The sequence below is a fragment of the Rutidosis leptorrhynchoides genome, chromosome 3 (genome assembly GCF_046630445.1).
Source record: "Rutidosis leptorrhynchoides isolate AG116_Rl617_1_P2 chromosome 3, CSIRO_AGI_Rlap_v1, whole genome shotgun sequence".
In the NCBI taxonomy this organism is placed as follows: Eukaryota; Viridiplantae; Streptophyta; class Magnoliopsida; order Asterales; family Asteraceae; genus Rutidosis; species Rutidosis leptorrhynchoides.
The window spans coordinates 409183761-409201881 of NC_092335.1; the positions used below are offsets into that span (position 1 = coordinate 409183761).

An 18121-nucleotide genomic window follows, 5' to 3' on the forward strand; every position below is an offset into this window, starting at 1 on the left:
CATAAGCAAGAATGTGTACTGTAAAGGCAAAAGTCTATTTCCTCAAATACATGCCAGTGAAGCCGCTCTCCTATGGTGTCTCAAGCACCATATTCTAGTCATTATGGCTTTCTTCATGGAAAGTTGGATGAATGGGCTTGTGCATGATGATTCTCTTCCTCTTCCGTATAGGGCTCACCTCACCAAGCTTTTCTGGTAATTGAAAGTTCAAGCACTACACTTCGATGGTCTAACCACCTCTCCAATCAACTATGATTCGGTTAGACCATTCAATGAAGTTACGGAGGATGAAAACATGCCGACATGGAGCACAACCGGGTCTGAAGAAAGCATGGAAGAAGTTCAATTCATCTCCCTTCGTTCACCAATCCAATGGTCCGTGCTTCATCGTCAGAATCGTCAAACTCACAAGCTTCTAAGAAAGTTCTTAGCCAAATTCACTTGTGGGGGAAGCACTTCGCATCCTTATGATCGACCCTAAAACAACCTCAATATATTTACCATGCTTATCTCATGTGAGATCCTACGCATGTTATCTTCGTTTGTTATTTTGAATAAGAGCACTTCCTGTATGTGTGCTTCTTAATTGTTCCCACCATGTTTGGTGTTTGTGTGTGCTCTTTTCTTTAGGGATAAATAAAAATGTTGTGTGTTTTATGTGTTATGGTTGTTATTGTTTTCCACCATATACGATTCAAGGGGAGCATTTGTCTTAGGGAGAACTTAGTTCCAGGGGGAGCTATCCTTTTTGCTTCAACAAAAGGTGAAGAAAGTTGGATAAGTGATGTTAACACTTGCATGTAGTTATAGATAAATGTCCACCATCACTTATGTGTTTGTCATCATCAAAAAGGGGGAGAATGTTGGGGGAGAATGGGGGTTAGCATGGGATTATGCTTAATGACTATACAAACCTTAACCCATAACAATACGTGTTTTGATGATGATGACATATGCACATAGCTAAAGGTGATGGTAGACATCTTGACATAAATCATCAAGTTCACTAACCTACACTTGATCTAGCAAAAGACCAAAAACCAAAGAAAGCCTAAAATGAAAAACAGGGAACACGGCTGAACCACGGTAGACCGCAGGTCAGACCGTGGAGACCTGCACCCAGATTTACGAAATCAGGGATGCATGGTCGACTCCACGGCTGACCGTGGATCAACCGCAGAAACCTTCTGTCCGCATTTTGATCGAAAAATGTTTGACCACTTTCTGGCATCTATAATTTATGAAACATGTTCAAACATGCTTAGGATAGTTTCCTCTTCCATTCCCAAAGGATTTTTGGTCACTAGAACACTAATCTTGGTAAATCACGCCTAATGACACCTTAATGACGATTAAGCCTAGATTAAGGATAACACATAAGTGTTATAGGAAGACATGTACATCTAAAATGTATCTAGACATACTTAGGATGGTCACCAAGTCCCAAGCAAGAATTTCTCTTTCCTTGTACATGTGTTGGATATTAATGTATGCTTATACAATAATCTTGCAAATGCCACTTTGCAAGTAAAACTTACTTAGTCTTAGTTTAATGCTATGTTATCACTATATTCTTAATTCTATGATTACTTAATTATCTCTTGCTAGTCATACATGAATATAACTTGACTACTTGTTATTAATACATGTGTATTATTTGACTAAGTGCTAAGTGCTAAATGATAAGTAGTAAGTTAATATGTATATGTATCAAACTTGTCTTGCTATTTGTTACAAGATGAAACTAGTATTTGGACTACTTCAATATATGCATGTGTTACTTTGATAAATTGTAAAATGTCATAATCTAGTAAACTTAAAAAAACAATGAAATATTAACACACATAGGTTTGCTTAAGTCTAAAATTAAGTATATGAATAAGTTTAAACTTGATTAACTTGATGTCTTGCAACATGCTTAATTGTTACTACATGCTTAATTTGTCAAGACATCATTAACACACTTAATTAATTACAAAAAAGTTCAAATTTGAATACTAGCATGCTTTGTGATTAAAGTGGGTTTGTGTCATCAATGACATGTCTAGCAACCAATAGAGATTTAGCAAATGTGTTAATTACAAATAAAGGATTATGACAAAACTGAGATGGCCTCAAATGATTATCATGTCTTGTATCCAAGAATGTTAGACTTTTCACTTTGGACATGATAAGTCACTATTAAAGCAATACATCCAAGGTAAATGGACATTTAATGTATATAGTACTTGTATAGGGTGTTGGTTATCTTTTGCAGGTGTTAAATGAAGTAAAGTGTCCAAAGTGTGATGTCCAAAACTGATTCAAACGACTATACAACGGATATATGTTTTGGATTAGAGCACTTGCGGTCGACCCACGGTCGACCGTGAGTCAAACCGCAGACAGGGCTGACCTTTTTATCTTTCCATATAAATAGCAAGACTTGGAGAACTTTGAAGACTTGGACCTGTTGCATGCTACAACTCAAATTCATCAGAGAATCACAAGAACATAATACTTCTACATATGTTTATGATTAAGCAAGAGAAATTTTATAATCCCATAGATTATAAAAGGGTTGTTTATAAACTTACTTTCAAATTCTAATCTTTGTAAGTTTGCATAGTGATGTAATAATTCTTAGAATTGTCTTAGGATTATCATCACTAGAAAAGGGAGAGTCTTTGTACTTTGTAATTAGAGGCATATGCTAGCTGAGCTATCATCTTCCTTAAAGGGAACTAGGGAGTTGATTAATCTCATTGGAGATTAATACTTGTCCAAGTTGAAGACAAGTTGATCTAAGTTGGAGGTAATCCTTTAAAGGGATAGAGGGATTAGGTTTGCTAAGGAGAAGTATAAGGCTTGTAAATCGGATCTCCACCGGATTTGGAGAAAAGTGCTTAGTGAAGCAACAAATCCCAATTAGTGATTCTGGGGAGTGGATTAAGGTGGATTAGTTAACATCCACACGAACTACTATAAATCCTTGTGTTTATGTTCTTTACTTCACTTTTCGCATCATTACAAACATAAACACACCACACACTAGTTTGAGTTGACTAACGTGATCAAGTATCGTTCATATCGTATTGATCATCGAAAAAGATTTTAAAAATCGTATTAAGTAACTATTCACCCACCCTCTAGTTACTTACACAAAGTTAACAAGAATGCCGCATCAATATGATGCCATCTGGGTTATTGTTGATAGATTAACTAAGAGTGCTATTTTTCTCCCAATAAAAGAAGCATCATCCTCAGAAGTTTTAGCCAATATTAATATGAAAGAAGTAGTAGCTAGACAGGGTGCGCCAGTTTCTATTGTCTCCAACTGAAATACCATTTTACTTCACGATTCTGGAGAAAATTTCACGAAGATTTAGGTATCAAATTGCATATTAGTACTGCTTTTCACTTTCAGACAGATGGTTAGAGTGAGAGGACAATTCAGACCCTAGAAGATATGCTCCGAGCATGTGTTATCGATTTTGGAGGAAGTTGGGATATGCACCTACCGTTATGCGAGTTTTCGTATAATAACAGTTTTCATTCCTCGATCGGTATGCCTCCTTATGAAATGCTTACGGTAGAAAATGTAGAACCCTAATTTGTTGAGGAGAAGTAGGTTAAAGAGAATTGGGAAGAACGGACGTTGTTCTGGCTTCACTAGGTCAAAGATGATTAAACATCAGCGCCACCAGTTTACTTAACACATCCGCTTGTTTATTCTGGCATCGAGGTATCTGACTTATTTGAAAATCATCAAATTCGTTGATTAGGGAACGCGCCAAGTCAAGGTACGCCTGCATTCCTTCATCGTGAGCATCGAAAATACCATTAATCTGGTTGGCAACTAACTGGGAATCAATGTACACTTGGAGTTTCTTGACCCCAGTTTCCTTGTCTAGCCTTACTCCTGCCAGTAAGGCTTCATACTCTGCTTCATTGTTTGTTACCTTGAAGTTAAATCTTAGCGCATAAGTGTGCTCTTCCTTATATGGTCCAGTAAGTAATAAACTAGTTGCCGCTCCTTCCGGACCACTCGCACCATTGGTATATAACTCCCAGAGTTCCGATGTTGGCGCTATGTCACCCTCCAAGTCAGGCGCAATCGACATGTCGTAAGTAGTTTCTGCTAAGTAGTCTGCTAGTATTTGCCCTTTTACTGCGCTTTTAGCGCAGAAGTTAATCTCATGTTCTCCTAACTCGATCGCCCACTTCGTTAATCGTCCCGATGTTTTCGGCTTATACAAGATTTGTCGGATAGGCTGATCTGTCAGTACTACTATAGGGTGATCCTGGAAATATCGTTGCAACCTTCACGCGGTAATCACGAGCATGTACACGAACTTCTCAATTTAACGATAATTCAACTCACTCCCCGTCAGCGCTTTGCTAACAAAGTATATAGGTGTCTGCACTCCGTCCCTTTCAGCGATCAGAACGGAACTAACAGCTTCTCGCGTAATCGCTAAATACAAGATGAGGGTTTCCCCCAGCAATTGGCATGGTTAAGGTGGGGAGGTTTTTAAGTCGCGCTTTCATTTCTTGAAATGCCTTTTCAGCCTCCTCTATCCATTTGAAGTCAAACTTTTTCGTGCAATTCTTTAATGTGCTGAAGAAAGGGAGAGATCTTTTAGCGGCTCTTGATAAGAATCTAGTCAGGGCGGTGAGTTTTCTATTGAGACTTTAAACCTGTTTTTTGGTTTTGGGGGACGGCATGCATTCAATAGCTTTACTCTTCGGGTTAACTTTGATTCCCTTAGTGGTGATTAAGTGTCCCAAGAATGATCCTTCTTCTTCTTCTCCAAAACTGCACTTTGATGGCTTGAGTTTCATTTTGACGCTGCATAATGTGTCAAAAGTTTCGAGGATATCTGCTAGCAGCTGCTCCTCACTGTTACTTTTAATTACTAGGTCATCAAAATATGCTTCAAGTTTGTGGCCGATCCGTTTGGCAAAAGTTGTGTCGATCATGCGCTGTGTAATAACCCGAATTTTTTCGTTAACTTTCCATTAAAAACTTAACAACCGTTACTTAAAATATACAATTTTATATGTAATTTTTTTTTTTGTTTAAAAATATTACTATTAATATTGGCTACATTTTTTTTTAAACACTACGATTAGTGAAAACGAGAAAAATATATTTTAAGACAACAAAATGTATGATTATTAATTTAAATAAATTATGTTATATAACAATTGAGTTTTAAAAATAATTTTAATTAAGTAGGATGATAATACTTATATTTTTATTCAACAAGTATTTATAAGCATATTATACGATCGTTTCTAGATGTATATAGTTTTATAGACTAATAATTCAAACTAATAATTGAGTTAATAATTCAAATTAATAATTTGGCTTAATAATTCAAACTAATAATTTAGTTTATTATTATATTATTATTATTATATTAGATAATAGATACAAAATTCGTGACTCACTTGCCAACTACTCCCATAAATTACGTAACACATGATTTATAAACATTATAATTACTTTATTATATAATTTAAATATAAAAATGATATTTAAATATAATCTTAATAATTTAGCAATATATAGATGTATTTTTTTATAAATATAAAATTTATCAATTAGTGAAACATGTTAAGATAAAATACATCGAGTTTTAGCTAACGGGAAAAAAAAATTATTTATCACATGTGACTATATATTATATCTATATTTCTTAATATTAAACCCATGACTAACAAAAATTATAACCCGTGTTTATTTAATTATTACACCCGTGATATATCTATACCCGTGAATACACACTAATATCCGTGTTTACCTAACTTAAACCCGTGACTCTATCATATCTATATTATATCCTGATCCAATTCATTTCATTTCATTTTTCATCACACACACCGACACTTCAAACCACAAGAACACCCATATACTATTCATCATCATCATCGATCTTCAAACCTTAAGAAGACCTTCAATAATCACTTGATCATAAAATTGTTTACATATTCAGACTCCTCTCGAAGAGCTCTACACATCTATACCAACAATTTCTTGATTAGGGTAAGTTTCAAAAACTCTAATTTTTGGGTTTTCATGTTTTTGTTACATTTTAGGGTAGCTATAGTGTCTAGTGCTCAAGTCCTTTTATGTATGCATGATAGTATTCGTTAATTTGATCGTTTAATGACTTTTGATGAATCACGAATTTGTTTTGTGTGAGGTTAGAAACTTGAACTTTTTGAATGTATAATATTATGAGATAATCAAAATCCTCTTGAAAAACTAATAAGTTTGAGCTTTGGAATTTTAAATTTTCGTTAACGTATGCTCATGTTATGCTTAATTGAAGTTTTAACTCATTTTTATGAATGATCACGTTTTTCATTTACTGATTTGAACATGATATTTTCAATTTATGAAATGTTTATAAGTGAAATTCTTGTGAAAAATTAATAAGTTTGCTCTTTTGAATCGCATGTTTTCGTTATGTATAGCTCAAGTTATGATCAATTGAATTGTTATGCCTAATTGAAGTTTTAACTCGTTTTTATGAATGATCACGTTTTTCATTAATATGCTACTGATATGAATATTATATTTTAAGTTTATGAAATGTTTATAAATGAAATCCTTGTGAAAAATTAATAAGTTTGCTCTTTTGAATTGCATGTTTTCGTTATGTATAGCTCAAGTTATGATCAAATAAATTATCGTTGTGTTTTATGCATTAATATGAAAACTGGTATTGATTGGTGATGAATTGGTTTATGTATGTTACATGGTTGGAAATATAAGTGAAAAACACTCAAGATAGACTCGGATATCATGTTAATTGGATTTTTAAAACTCCCGTTATGCTTAATTGATTATTAGACCCGATGAAAAAGGCCATTTAAATTGATTTCTGGATTATGAGCTGAGGATTTTTGAAAAGTATATGATTAGTACTTCACTTTTCTTGTAGATTATGCATTCTAATTGTTCCTAGATGTCCGATTATATGCGTTCGAATATGACCTCCTGAAACGAATTGAATCTGTCCAAAAATTTGCACCGAATGACATAACTTGATTTGTAGATAGACTTAGGACTTGTGCTTCTGGTATGTTGTTATTTACTTGTTGGTGCACATATGTCATTTGTATGTTAGCTTCTGAAACCATTGTTTGTTATGCGTTATATGTGTTACAAAGCAACATGTCTAGATTCTGTCTAAATCAGGAAGTTCGTAATATTTTGTAAAACTGTACGAATTGGCTATATGAATTGCTTAGCTTTATTTACCAGTGATTATTTGAGATGTTTGTGGCCATCTCTGTAACATCCCGTCTTTTTCCGTTTACTTTCCGTTATACTATTTTAAAGTCCTGTTATATAATTATAACATCTCCCGTTAATACGCATTTTAAAATATTTCGTTTAGGTAATTCACGCACCCGAATCAAACTTGAAGGACTAAACTTACCAAGAGGGCAAAGATATGACTAGGTCAACTAGTCAACTCCATCCTCATCCATTCATTCATCTTTTACTTTCTCTCTTACTTTCAACTTCTCTCTCAAACAACCAACTCAAAGATTCATCATCTATTTTCGATCTAGCAAGCATCAACTAAAACAAATTACATATTCGGAATCCTTGCATCTTCCTCTTCGAATCCATACCAACTTTATTGCATTTGGGTAACTTTCTAAAAACACTAGATTTTGTGTTCTTGATGTTTTTAACTTATAGAAGTGTTAATTAGTGTCTATGGCACAAGTCTAACATGATTATGTGATTTATATGCTCGATCTCGTTATTTTAGTGTAACTAGCATGAACTTGAAAAGTGTGTGTTTGATCTTGAGTTTTGGATGATTAAATGTTGTTGATATGCTAAAGTGCAAGTATTAATTGTGTTACTAGCATCACTAGCTTCATTTTGATGTGTAGGTTGATTAAGAAAACTTCAATAACATGATTTATGAGTTTATAATTTTTGGTTAGGGTTTGGTGGTCTTCAATGTGAATTTTGATGCCTTAAATGCTTGAGAATGTTGCTTGTAAGTGTTTAGTTGCAATGTATGTTTAATTACCTTCGAAACGGCATATCATTTATGTAAAATGGATCACCGAATCATGAAATGAGAGTTATGAACTTGGATGCAATTAATGATGAGCATTAAATGCGATTTTGGTTGTTGTAAGTGGTAGATTGATTGATGAAATGTGTTTAGTTGTTTTTCTCGTCAAAATACCTTTCCGATGATATAAGATACATGTTTTGATTGTTTGCGGATCATAAAGTAGGATTGTTTGAAGTTTGGTTCGTGCACTTGTGTGTTTTCTGCAACAGGTTCTGTGCAGTAATCTGGACGCCATCCAGATTCTTGGACATCGTCCAGGTCTTCACATCTGGACGCTGTCCAGCCAATCTGGACGCCGTCCAGATGAACTGCCAGGTTCTGATTTGGTTGGTCGTTTACCGTTAAATTCTAACTATGCTACGCACCTCCGATTCACATGTAACTTGTTCTAACATGCTTATATATGATTAAAAACCTCAGGAAAATAGTTCGGGACCCGACCCGAACGTGTTGACTTTTTCGTTGACTTTGACTCAGCCAAAGTTGACTTTTGATCAAACTTAACCGAATACTTATGCAATCGTTCTAACGTGCTTTCATACTTTTATCTTCCATGAAACTTGACAACGTGACTCACATGCTATATTATCAAGTCGTAACGAGCCATAGGACTAATTGAACACTTTGACCGACCGTGTTTACCGATATTAATACGAACCTATTTGTTTAGGTCAAGACTAGCATTCGTTCTTGCACGCGTTACTTTGTGAAGTACATTATACTATTCGTGCAACCAAGGTGAGATCATAGTCCCACCTTTTCAACAACTTTTACTCTTTAAACTGTGGGATGAGAAACATATGCGTATAATACTTTTATGCTTTGAACACAAGTACAGAAACAAACATTCCACATGGAGTTAGAACAAAAAGGCCTCAATTCAATTATCATTAGTTACACTTGCAGGGTGTAAACGTGAACTTATGTTGTGTGATCACATGGGCTTGACAAGCCCTCATTCGGAAGGTTCGCTACCGTTAGCGGATGAAATATATTTTCGAGTATATAGTGTAGGTTCTAACACTATGATAACGGGGTTCGTGAATAGTTAAGTCTTGATAATTGGTGCTCCACAAACGAATAACAACTTCGGAATGAAAATGATTTTGATAATCAACGTTATGGTAATACAAAATCTTGTGGTTCAAAAACAACGTTTACTACTACACCTATGATTTCACCAACGTTTTTTGTTGACAGTTTTCTATATGTTTTCTCAGGTCCTTGAACGCTAAATGATACATGCTTCCGCACTCTACTTTTTGATACTTGCTTGGATGTCGAGTTTACATGCATACGGAGCGTCTTTTGACTTTACTTAAATTTGTGTCGCATAGGTTTCATTCGTACTTAAAATGTTGTAACGTAAATAGCCTTTGAACTACTTTGTAACACTTGAAACATCTTTAGTTATGAAATGAATGTGACATACTTTTGGTCAAACGTTGTTTAAAGACTTATGACCACGTAACGGGACCTAAGTAGACAGCGCCGTCAATGACGATTTTGTCGGGTCACTACAGATGGTATTAGAGCATTGGTTGTAGGGATTTAGAGTTCATTGGTGTCAACCCCGAGTCATAGGGTACATTGGTGAGTCTAGACTACAACCGGCATATAGACTTGAAGTAGGAATTACTTGACTACTTGTGCATTTATAATTGGACTCTTCTATTCGTATCTAACTCTAATTGCATCTTAATCTCATGTTGTTTAATTTGATTGACACGCCATCTTTGTAGTGACCCGAACTTTTCCATGTTTATATATATTAATTGAGATTGATATTTACATGATTAAATGTTTCCAACATGTTAAGCAATCAAACTTGTTATGACTTGATTAATTGAAATATGTTTCATATAGACAATTGACCACCCAAGTTGACCGGTGATTCACGAACGTTAAAACTTGTAAAAACTATATGATGACATATATATGGATATATATAGTTAACATGATACTATGATAAGTAAACATATCATTAAGTATATTAACAATGAACTACATATGTAAAAACAAGACTACTAACTTAATGATTTTTAAACGAGACATATATGTAACGATTATCGTTGTAAAGACATTTAATGTATATATATCATATTAAGAGATATTCATACATGATAATATCATGATAATATAATAATTTAAAATCTCATTTGATATTATAAACATTGGCTTAACAACATTTAACAAGATCGTTAACCTAAAGGTTTCAAAACAACACTTACATGTAACGACTAACGATGACTTAACGACTCAGTTAAAATGTATATACATGTAGTGTTTTAATATGTATTTATACACTTTTGAAAGACTTCAATACACTTATCAAAATACTTCTACTTAACAAAAATGCTTACAATTACATCCTCGTTCAGTTTCATCAACAATTCTACTCGTATGCACCCGTATTCGTACTCGTACAATACACAGCTTTTAGATGTATGTACTATTGGTATATACACTCCAATGATCAGCTCTTAGCAGCCCATGTGAGTCACCTAACACATGTGGGAACCATAATTTGGAAACTAGCATGAAATATCTCATAAAATTACAAAAATATGAGTAATCATTCATGACTTATTTACATGAAAACAAAATTACATATCCTTTATATCTAATCCATACACCAATGACCAAAAACACCTACAAACACTTTCATTCTTCAATTTTCTTCATCTAATTGATCTCTCTCAAGTTCTATCTTCAAGTTCTATCTTCAAGTTCTAAGTGTTCTTCATAAATTCTACAAGTTCTAGTTACATAAAATCAAGAATACTTTCAAGTTTGCTAGCTCACTTCCAATCTTGTAAGGTGATCATCCAACCTCAAGAAATATTTGTTTCTTACAGTAGGTTATCATTCTAATACAAGGTAAATCATCATATTCAAACTTTGGTTCAATTTCTATAACTATAACAATCTTATTTCAAGTGATGATCTTACTTGAACTTGTTTTCGTGTCATGATTCTGCTTCAAGAACTTCGAGCCATCCAAGGATCCGTTGAAGCTAGATCCATTTTTCTATTTTTCAGTAGGTTTATCCAAGGAACTTAAGGTAGTAATGATGTTCATAACATCATTCGATTCATACATATAAAGCTATCTTATTCGAAGGTTTAAACTTGTAATCACTAGAACATAGTTTAGTTAATTCAAAATTTGTTCGCAAACAAAAGTTAATCCTTCTAAATTGACTTTTAAAATCAACTAAACACATGTTCTATATCTATATGATATGCTAACTTAATGATTTAAAACCTGGAAACGCGAAAAACACCGTAAAACCGGATTTACGCCGTCGTAGTAACACCGCGGGCTGTTTTGGGTTAGTTAATTAAAAACTATGATAAACTTTGATTTAAAATTTGTTATTCTAAGAAAATGATTTTTATTATGAACATAAAACTATATCCAAAAATTATGGTTAAACTCAAATTGGAAGTATGTTTTCTAAAATGGTCATCTAGACGTCGTTCTTTCGACTGAAATGAATACCTTTACAAAAACGACTTGTAACTTATTTTTCCGACTATAAACCTATACTTTTTCTGTTTATATTCATAAAATAGAGTTCAATATGAAACCATATCAATTTGATTCACTCAAAACGGATTTAAAATGAAGAAGTTATGGGTAAAACAAGATTGGATAATTTTTCTCATTTTAGCTACGTGAAAATTGGTAACAAATCTATTCCAACCATAACTTAATCAACTTGTATTGTATATTATGTAATCTTGAGATACCATAGACACGTATACAATGTTTCGACCTATCATGTCGACACATCTATATATATTTCGGAACAACCATAGACACTCTATATGTGAATGTTGGAGTTAGCTATACAGGGTTGAGGTTGATTCCAAAATATATATAGTTTGAGTTATGATCAATACTGAGATACGTATACACTGGGTCGTGGATTGATTCAAGATAATATTTATCGATTTATTTCTGTATATCTAACTGTGGACAACTAGTTGTAGGTTACTAACGAGGACAGCTGACTTAATAAACTTAAAACATCAAAATATATTAAAAGTGTTGTAAATATATTTTGAACATACTTTGATATATATGTATATATTGTTATAGGTTCGTGAATCAATCAGTAGCCACGTCTTACTTCCCGACGAAGTAAAAATCTGTGAAAGTGAGTTATAGTCCCACTTTTAAAATCTAATATTTTTGGGATGAGAATACATGCAGGTTTTATAAATGATTTACAAAATAGACACAAGTACGTGAAACTACATTCTATGGTTGAATTATCGAAATCGAATATGCCCCTTTTTATTAAGTCTGGTAATCTAAGAATTAGGGAACAGACACCCTAATTGACGCGAATCCTAAAGATAGATCTATTGGGCCTAACAAACCCCATCCAAAGTACCGGATGCTTTAGTACTTCGAAATTTATATCATATTCGAAGGGTGTCCCGGAATGATGGGGATATTCTTATATATGCATCTTGTTAATGTCGGTTACCAGGTGTTCACCATATGAATGATTTTTATCTCTATGTATGGGATGTGTATTGAAATATGAAATCTTGTGGTCTATTGTTACGATTTGATATATATAGGTTAAACCTATAACTCACCAACATTTTTGTTGACGTTTAAAGCATGTTTATTCTCAGGTGAATACTAAGAGCTTCCGCTGTTGCATACTAAAATAAGGACAAGATTTGGAGTTCATGTTTGTATGATATTGTGTAAAAACTGCATTCAAGAAACTGATTTCGATGTAACATATTTGTATTGTAAACCATTATGTAATGGTCGTGTGTAAACATGATATTTTAGATTATCATTATTTGATAATCTACGTAAAGCTTTTTAAACCTTTATTTATGAAATAAAGGTTATGGTTTGTTTTAAAAATGAATGCAGTCTTTGAAAAACGTCTCATATACAGGTCAAAACCTCGCAACGAAATCAATTAATATGGAACGTTTTTAATCAATAAGAACGGGACATTTCAGTTGGTATCCGAGCGTTGGTCTTAGAGAACCAGAATTTTGCATTAGTGTGTCTTATCGAGTTTGTTAGGATGCATTAGTGAGTCTGGACTTCGACCGTGTTTACTTGAAAAATGATTGCTTAACAAATTTTGTTGGAAACTATATATTTTTAACATGTGAATATTATGTGATATATTAATCTCTTAACGCGTTTGATATTATGTGATAGATGTCTACCTCTAGAACAAGTCCCATTGACTCACCTAATAATAATGAAGAGTCAAATGTAAATTGGAATGATTCGTGGACTGATTCACAAGTTCCCTAAGAGGAACCGGAAGAAGAGTCGGAACCGGAAGGAGAATCGGAACCGAAAGAAGAATCGGAACCGGAAGAAGAATCGGAACCGGTGGGGGAAATAATAAAACGGTTAAGTAAAAGAAAATCCTCAACCAACCGACCAAGGTTAATCATGGTCAATGGTGTTTCCGCCAAGGAAGCAAAATATTGGGAGGATTACCAATTCTCCGATGAATCGGATTCCGATGAGAATTCCGATGATGTTATAGAAATTACCCCAACTGAATTTAAAAAGGCAAAAGAAAATAATAAGGGAAAGGCCATAAAAATAGAGAAATCTAATTCCAACCCCGATGAACTTTATATGTATCGTCAACCCCCGAAGTCCTTAAGTTGTAACAATGACCCGGGAACCTCTAAACCACCAGGTTTTTCTAAACCAATGTGGAAAACGACGGCTCGTATTAGGGGAACATCATATATCCCTAGAAACTTAGCCAAACGAACCAAAACCGAAGAAGAAGAAACAAGCGAGTCGGAATAAGATAGTTGTATTCGTGTGGTGTAATATATGTAATATAGTGTGCTTATGCTTTATGATATATCTAAAAATTGCTTGTATTAATAAGTATTTTTTTTTATGAATCTAACTCTTGTCTATTTTACAGTATAAAAACACAAAATGGATAGACAACCCAATATTTTAAGAGACCTACCCGGACACATGATTGATGACATCTTGTCTAGAGTCGGTCAGAATTCTTCGGCACAACTATTTAAGGCGAGATCAGTTTGTAAGACATTCGAAGAACGTTCCAAGAATGCCTTGGTTTATAAAAGGCTTTCGTTCGAAAGATGGGGGATATCACATTGGGAAATCCATAAGTTACGATGTGTTTACTTTGACGCATATATTGCGGGGAACCCAAATGCTATTTTACGCAATGGGTTAAGAAATTATTTTGACTCAATATATCCGAATATTGGACTTCGTGATTTAGAAAAAGCGGCTAACATGCAACATAAAGAAGCATGTTATGCTTACGGATTAGTAATGTTCGCTTCTCACTAAAGTGAGAACAAGAACATCGGGCTACAACTATTAAACAAAACGTTCCCACAAGTGACGGAGTCGGTAATTGGGGTAAGAAATGAGGTTTTTAGATTGTTACGGGACTGTTGGACATTACGTAACCCTCGTCCCTTTGACGACGTTACAACACGCTGTCTTATCAACGGCCATAATGGTTATGTTCCACAAGACCAAGGATGGGAAGTAATCCTAGTAAAACCAGAATGCATGACTTGTTTCTGGACGTATGAATTACGTGTCTTTATTGCCTTTGCTGAACGACTTGTGTACTAGCTAGAATTATCTTCACAACCATCTTGTATCAAATTTATTGTGTGCTATATTTCATGCTATATGTAAAATAAGCGGTATTGTAAGTTTGTAAAATATTGTGTAAAAGTTTGAACGCGAAATATTATTATAATCAGTTTTTCATATAGAATTGTAGTAGTTGAATTGTATATTAGCTACTAAGTATGAACTTAACGGGTAGGTACTACCCGAATTTAAACTTATAAAATGCTAATATGAAGAAAAAGCTTTAATAAATGAGTTCATAGTATGCTACGAAATACTATTAACTACTCTTAATATTCTGTATGATTAACTTGTTCCATTTGACTATTTTGAAGGAAATGGCACCGACTACTCGACACACCGTGAATATGAATGAAGAGGAATTCCGTACTTTTCTAGCTTCAAACATAGCCGCAGTACATGCTACTACATACCAACAATAACCTTGGATCTAGCAGTACAGGAAATCATGTAGGATGCACCTACAAAGAATTCACTGGCTGCAAACCTTTGGAATTTGATGGAATCGAAGGACCGATCGGATTGAAACGGTGAACCGAGAAGGTCGAATCGGTGTTTGCCATAAGTAAGTGTACTGAAGAGGACAAAGTGAAGTACGCTACACATACCTTCACAGGTTCTGCGTTAACATGGTGGAATACCTATCTAGAGCAAGTGGGACAAGACGATGCGTACGCACTACCGTGGTCAGCATTCATGCACTTGATGAACGAGAAGTACCGTCCCATAACCGAGGTCAATAAGCTCAAGACAGAACTTAGAGGGTTACGAACCCAAGGATTTGATATTACCACGTACGAAAGACGATTCACAGAATTGTGCCTATTGTGTCCGGGAGCATTCGAAGATGAGGAAGAGAAGATCGACGCGTTTGTGAAAGGATTACCGGAAAGAATCCAAGAAGATATAAGTTCACACGAGCCCGCCTCCATACAACAGGCATGTAGAATGGCTCACAAACTCGTGAACCAGATTGAAGAAAGAATTAAAGAACAGACTGCTGAAGAGGCCAATGTGAAGCAAGTCAAAAGAAAGTGGGAGGAAAACGGTGATAAGAATCACTAATACAACAACAACAGCAATTACAACAATAATCGCAAAAATTATCCCAACAATCGCAACATCAATCGCAACTACAACAAACGGCCCAACAACAACAACAACAACATCAACTACAACAATCATCCCAACAACAATAATAACCACAACAACAACAACAATCAGAAGCAGCTATGCCAAAGGTGTGAAAAGAATCACTCGGGGTTCTGCACTAAATTTTGCAACAAGTGTAAAAGAAATGGTCATAGCGCGGTGAAGTGTGAGGTCTACGGACCAGGGGTTAATAGAACGAAAGGAACAAATGGTGTCGGAACGAGTAATGGCGGAGCAAGTAGTGTCGGAGCAAGTTATGCCAATGTAGTTTGTTATAAATGTGGAAAACCGGGCCACATTATTAGAAATTGCCCAAACCAGGAGAACACGAATGGACAAGGCCGCGGAAGAGTTTTCAATATTAATGCGGCAGAGGCACAGGAAGACCCGGAGCTTGTTACGGGTACGTTTCTTATTGACAATAAATCTGCTTACGTTTTATTTGATTCGGGTGCGGATAGAAGCTATATGAGTAGAGATTTTTGTGCTAAATTAAGTTGTCCATTGACGCCTTTGGATAGTAAATTTTTACTCGAATTAACAAATGGTAAATTAATTTCAGCAGATAATATATGTCGGAATCGAGAAATTAAACTGGTTAGCGAAACATTTAAGGTTGATTTGATACCAGTAGAGTTAGGGAGTTTTGATGTGATAATCGGTATGGACTGGTTGAAAGAAGTGAAAGCAGAGATCGTTTGTTAAAAAAATGCAATTCGCATTATACGAGAAAAAGGAAAACCCTTAATGGTGTACGGAGAAAAGGGCAACACGAAGCTACATCTTATTAGTAATTTGAAGGCACAAAAACTAATAAGAAAGGTTGTTATGCTGTTCTAGCTCACGTCGAGAAAGTACAAACTGAAGAAAAGAGCATCAATGATGTTCCCATTGCAAAAGAATTTCCCGATGTATTTCCGAAAGAATTACCGGGATTACCCCCACATCGATCCGTTGAATTTCAAATAGATTTTGTACCAGGAGCTGCACCAATAGCTCGTGCTCCTTACAGACTCGCACCCAGCGAGATGAAAGAACTGCAAAGCCAATTACAAGAACTTTTAGAGCGTGGTTTCATTCGACCAAGCACATCACCATGGGGAGCTCCTGTTTTGTTTGTCAAGAAGAAAGATGGTACATTCAGGTTGTGTATTGACTACCGAGAGTTGAACAAACTTACCATCAAGAACCGCTACCCACTACCGAGAATCGATGACTTATTTGATCAACTACAAGGCTCGTCTGTTTATTCAAAGATTGACTTACGTTCCGGGTATCATCAAATGCGGGTAAAAGAAGATGATATTCCAAAGACTGCTTTCAGAACACGTTACGGTCATTACGAGTTTATGGTCATGCCATTTGGTTTAACTAATGCACCAGCTGTGTTCATGGACCTTATGAACCGAGTGTGTGGACCATACCTTGACAAGTTTGTCATTGTTTTCATTGATGACATACTTATTTACTCAAAGAATGACCAAGAACACGGTGAACATTTGAGAAAGGTGTTAGAAGTATTGAGGAAGGAAGAATTGTACGCTAAGTTTTCAAAGTGTGCATTTTGGTTGGAAGAAGTTCAATTCCTCGGTCACATAGTGAACAAAGAAGGTATTAAGGTGGATCCAGCAAAGATAGAAACTGTTGAAAAGTGGGAAATCCCGAAAACTCCGAAACACATACGCCAGTTTTTAGGACTAGCTGGTTACTACAGAAGGTTCATCCAAGACTTTTCCATAATAGCAAAACCCTTGACTGCATTAACGCATAAAGGGAAGAAATTTGAATGGAATGATGAACAAGAGAAAGCGTTTCAGTTATTGAAGAAAAAGCTAACTACGGCACCAATATTGTCATTGCCTGAAGGGAATGATGATTTTGTGATTTATTGTGACTCATCAAAGCAAGGTCTCGGTTGTGTATTAATGCAACGAACGAAGGTGATTGCTTATGCGTCTAGACAATTGAAGATTCACGAACAAAATTATACGACGCATGATTTGGAATTAGGCGCGGTTGTTTTTGCATTAAAGACTTGGAGGCACTACTTATATGGGGTCAAAAGTATTATATATACCGACCACAAAAGTCTTCAACACATATTTAATCAGAAACAACTGAATATGAGGCAGCGTAGGTGGATTGAATTGTTGAATGATTACGACTTTGAGATTCGTTACCACCCGGGGAAGGCAAATGT

The 18121-nt window shown here is 35.0% G+C and overlaps 1 protein-coding gene across 1 annotated transcript; it reads right to left on the bottom strand.

Moving 5' to 3' along the window:
• Nucleotides 1-3656: 3656 nt before the first annotated feature.
• On the bottom strand, nucleotides 3657-4103 carry LOC139901384 (uncharacterized). Its single transcript, XM_071884105.1, has one exon. It carries the CDS (start codon nucleotides 4101-4103, stop codon nucleotides 3657-3659), a length of 447 nt encoding a protein of 148 aa, XP_071740206.1.
• Between the last annotated feature and the right edge of the window lie 14018 nt (nucleotides 4104-18121).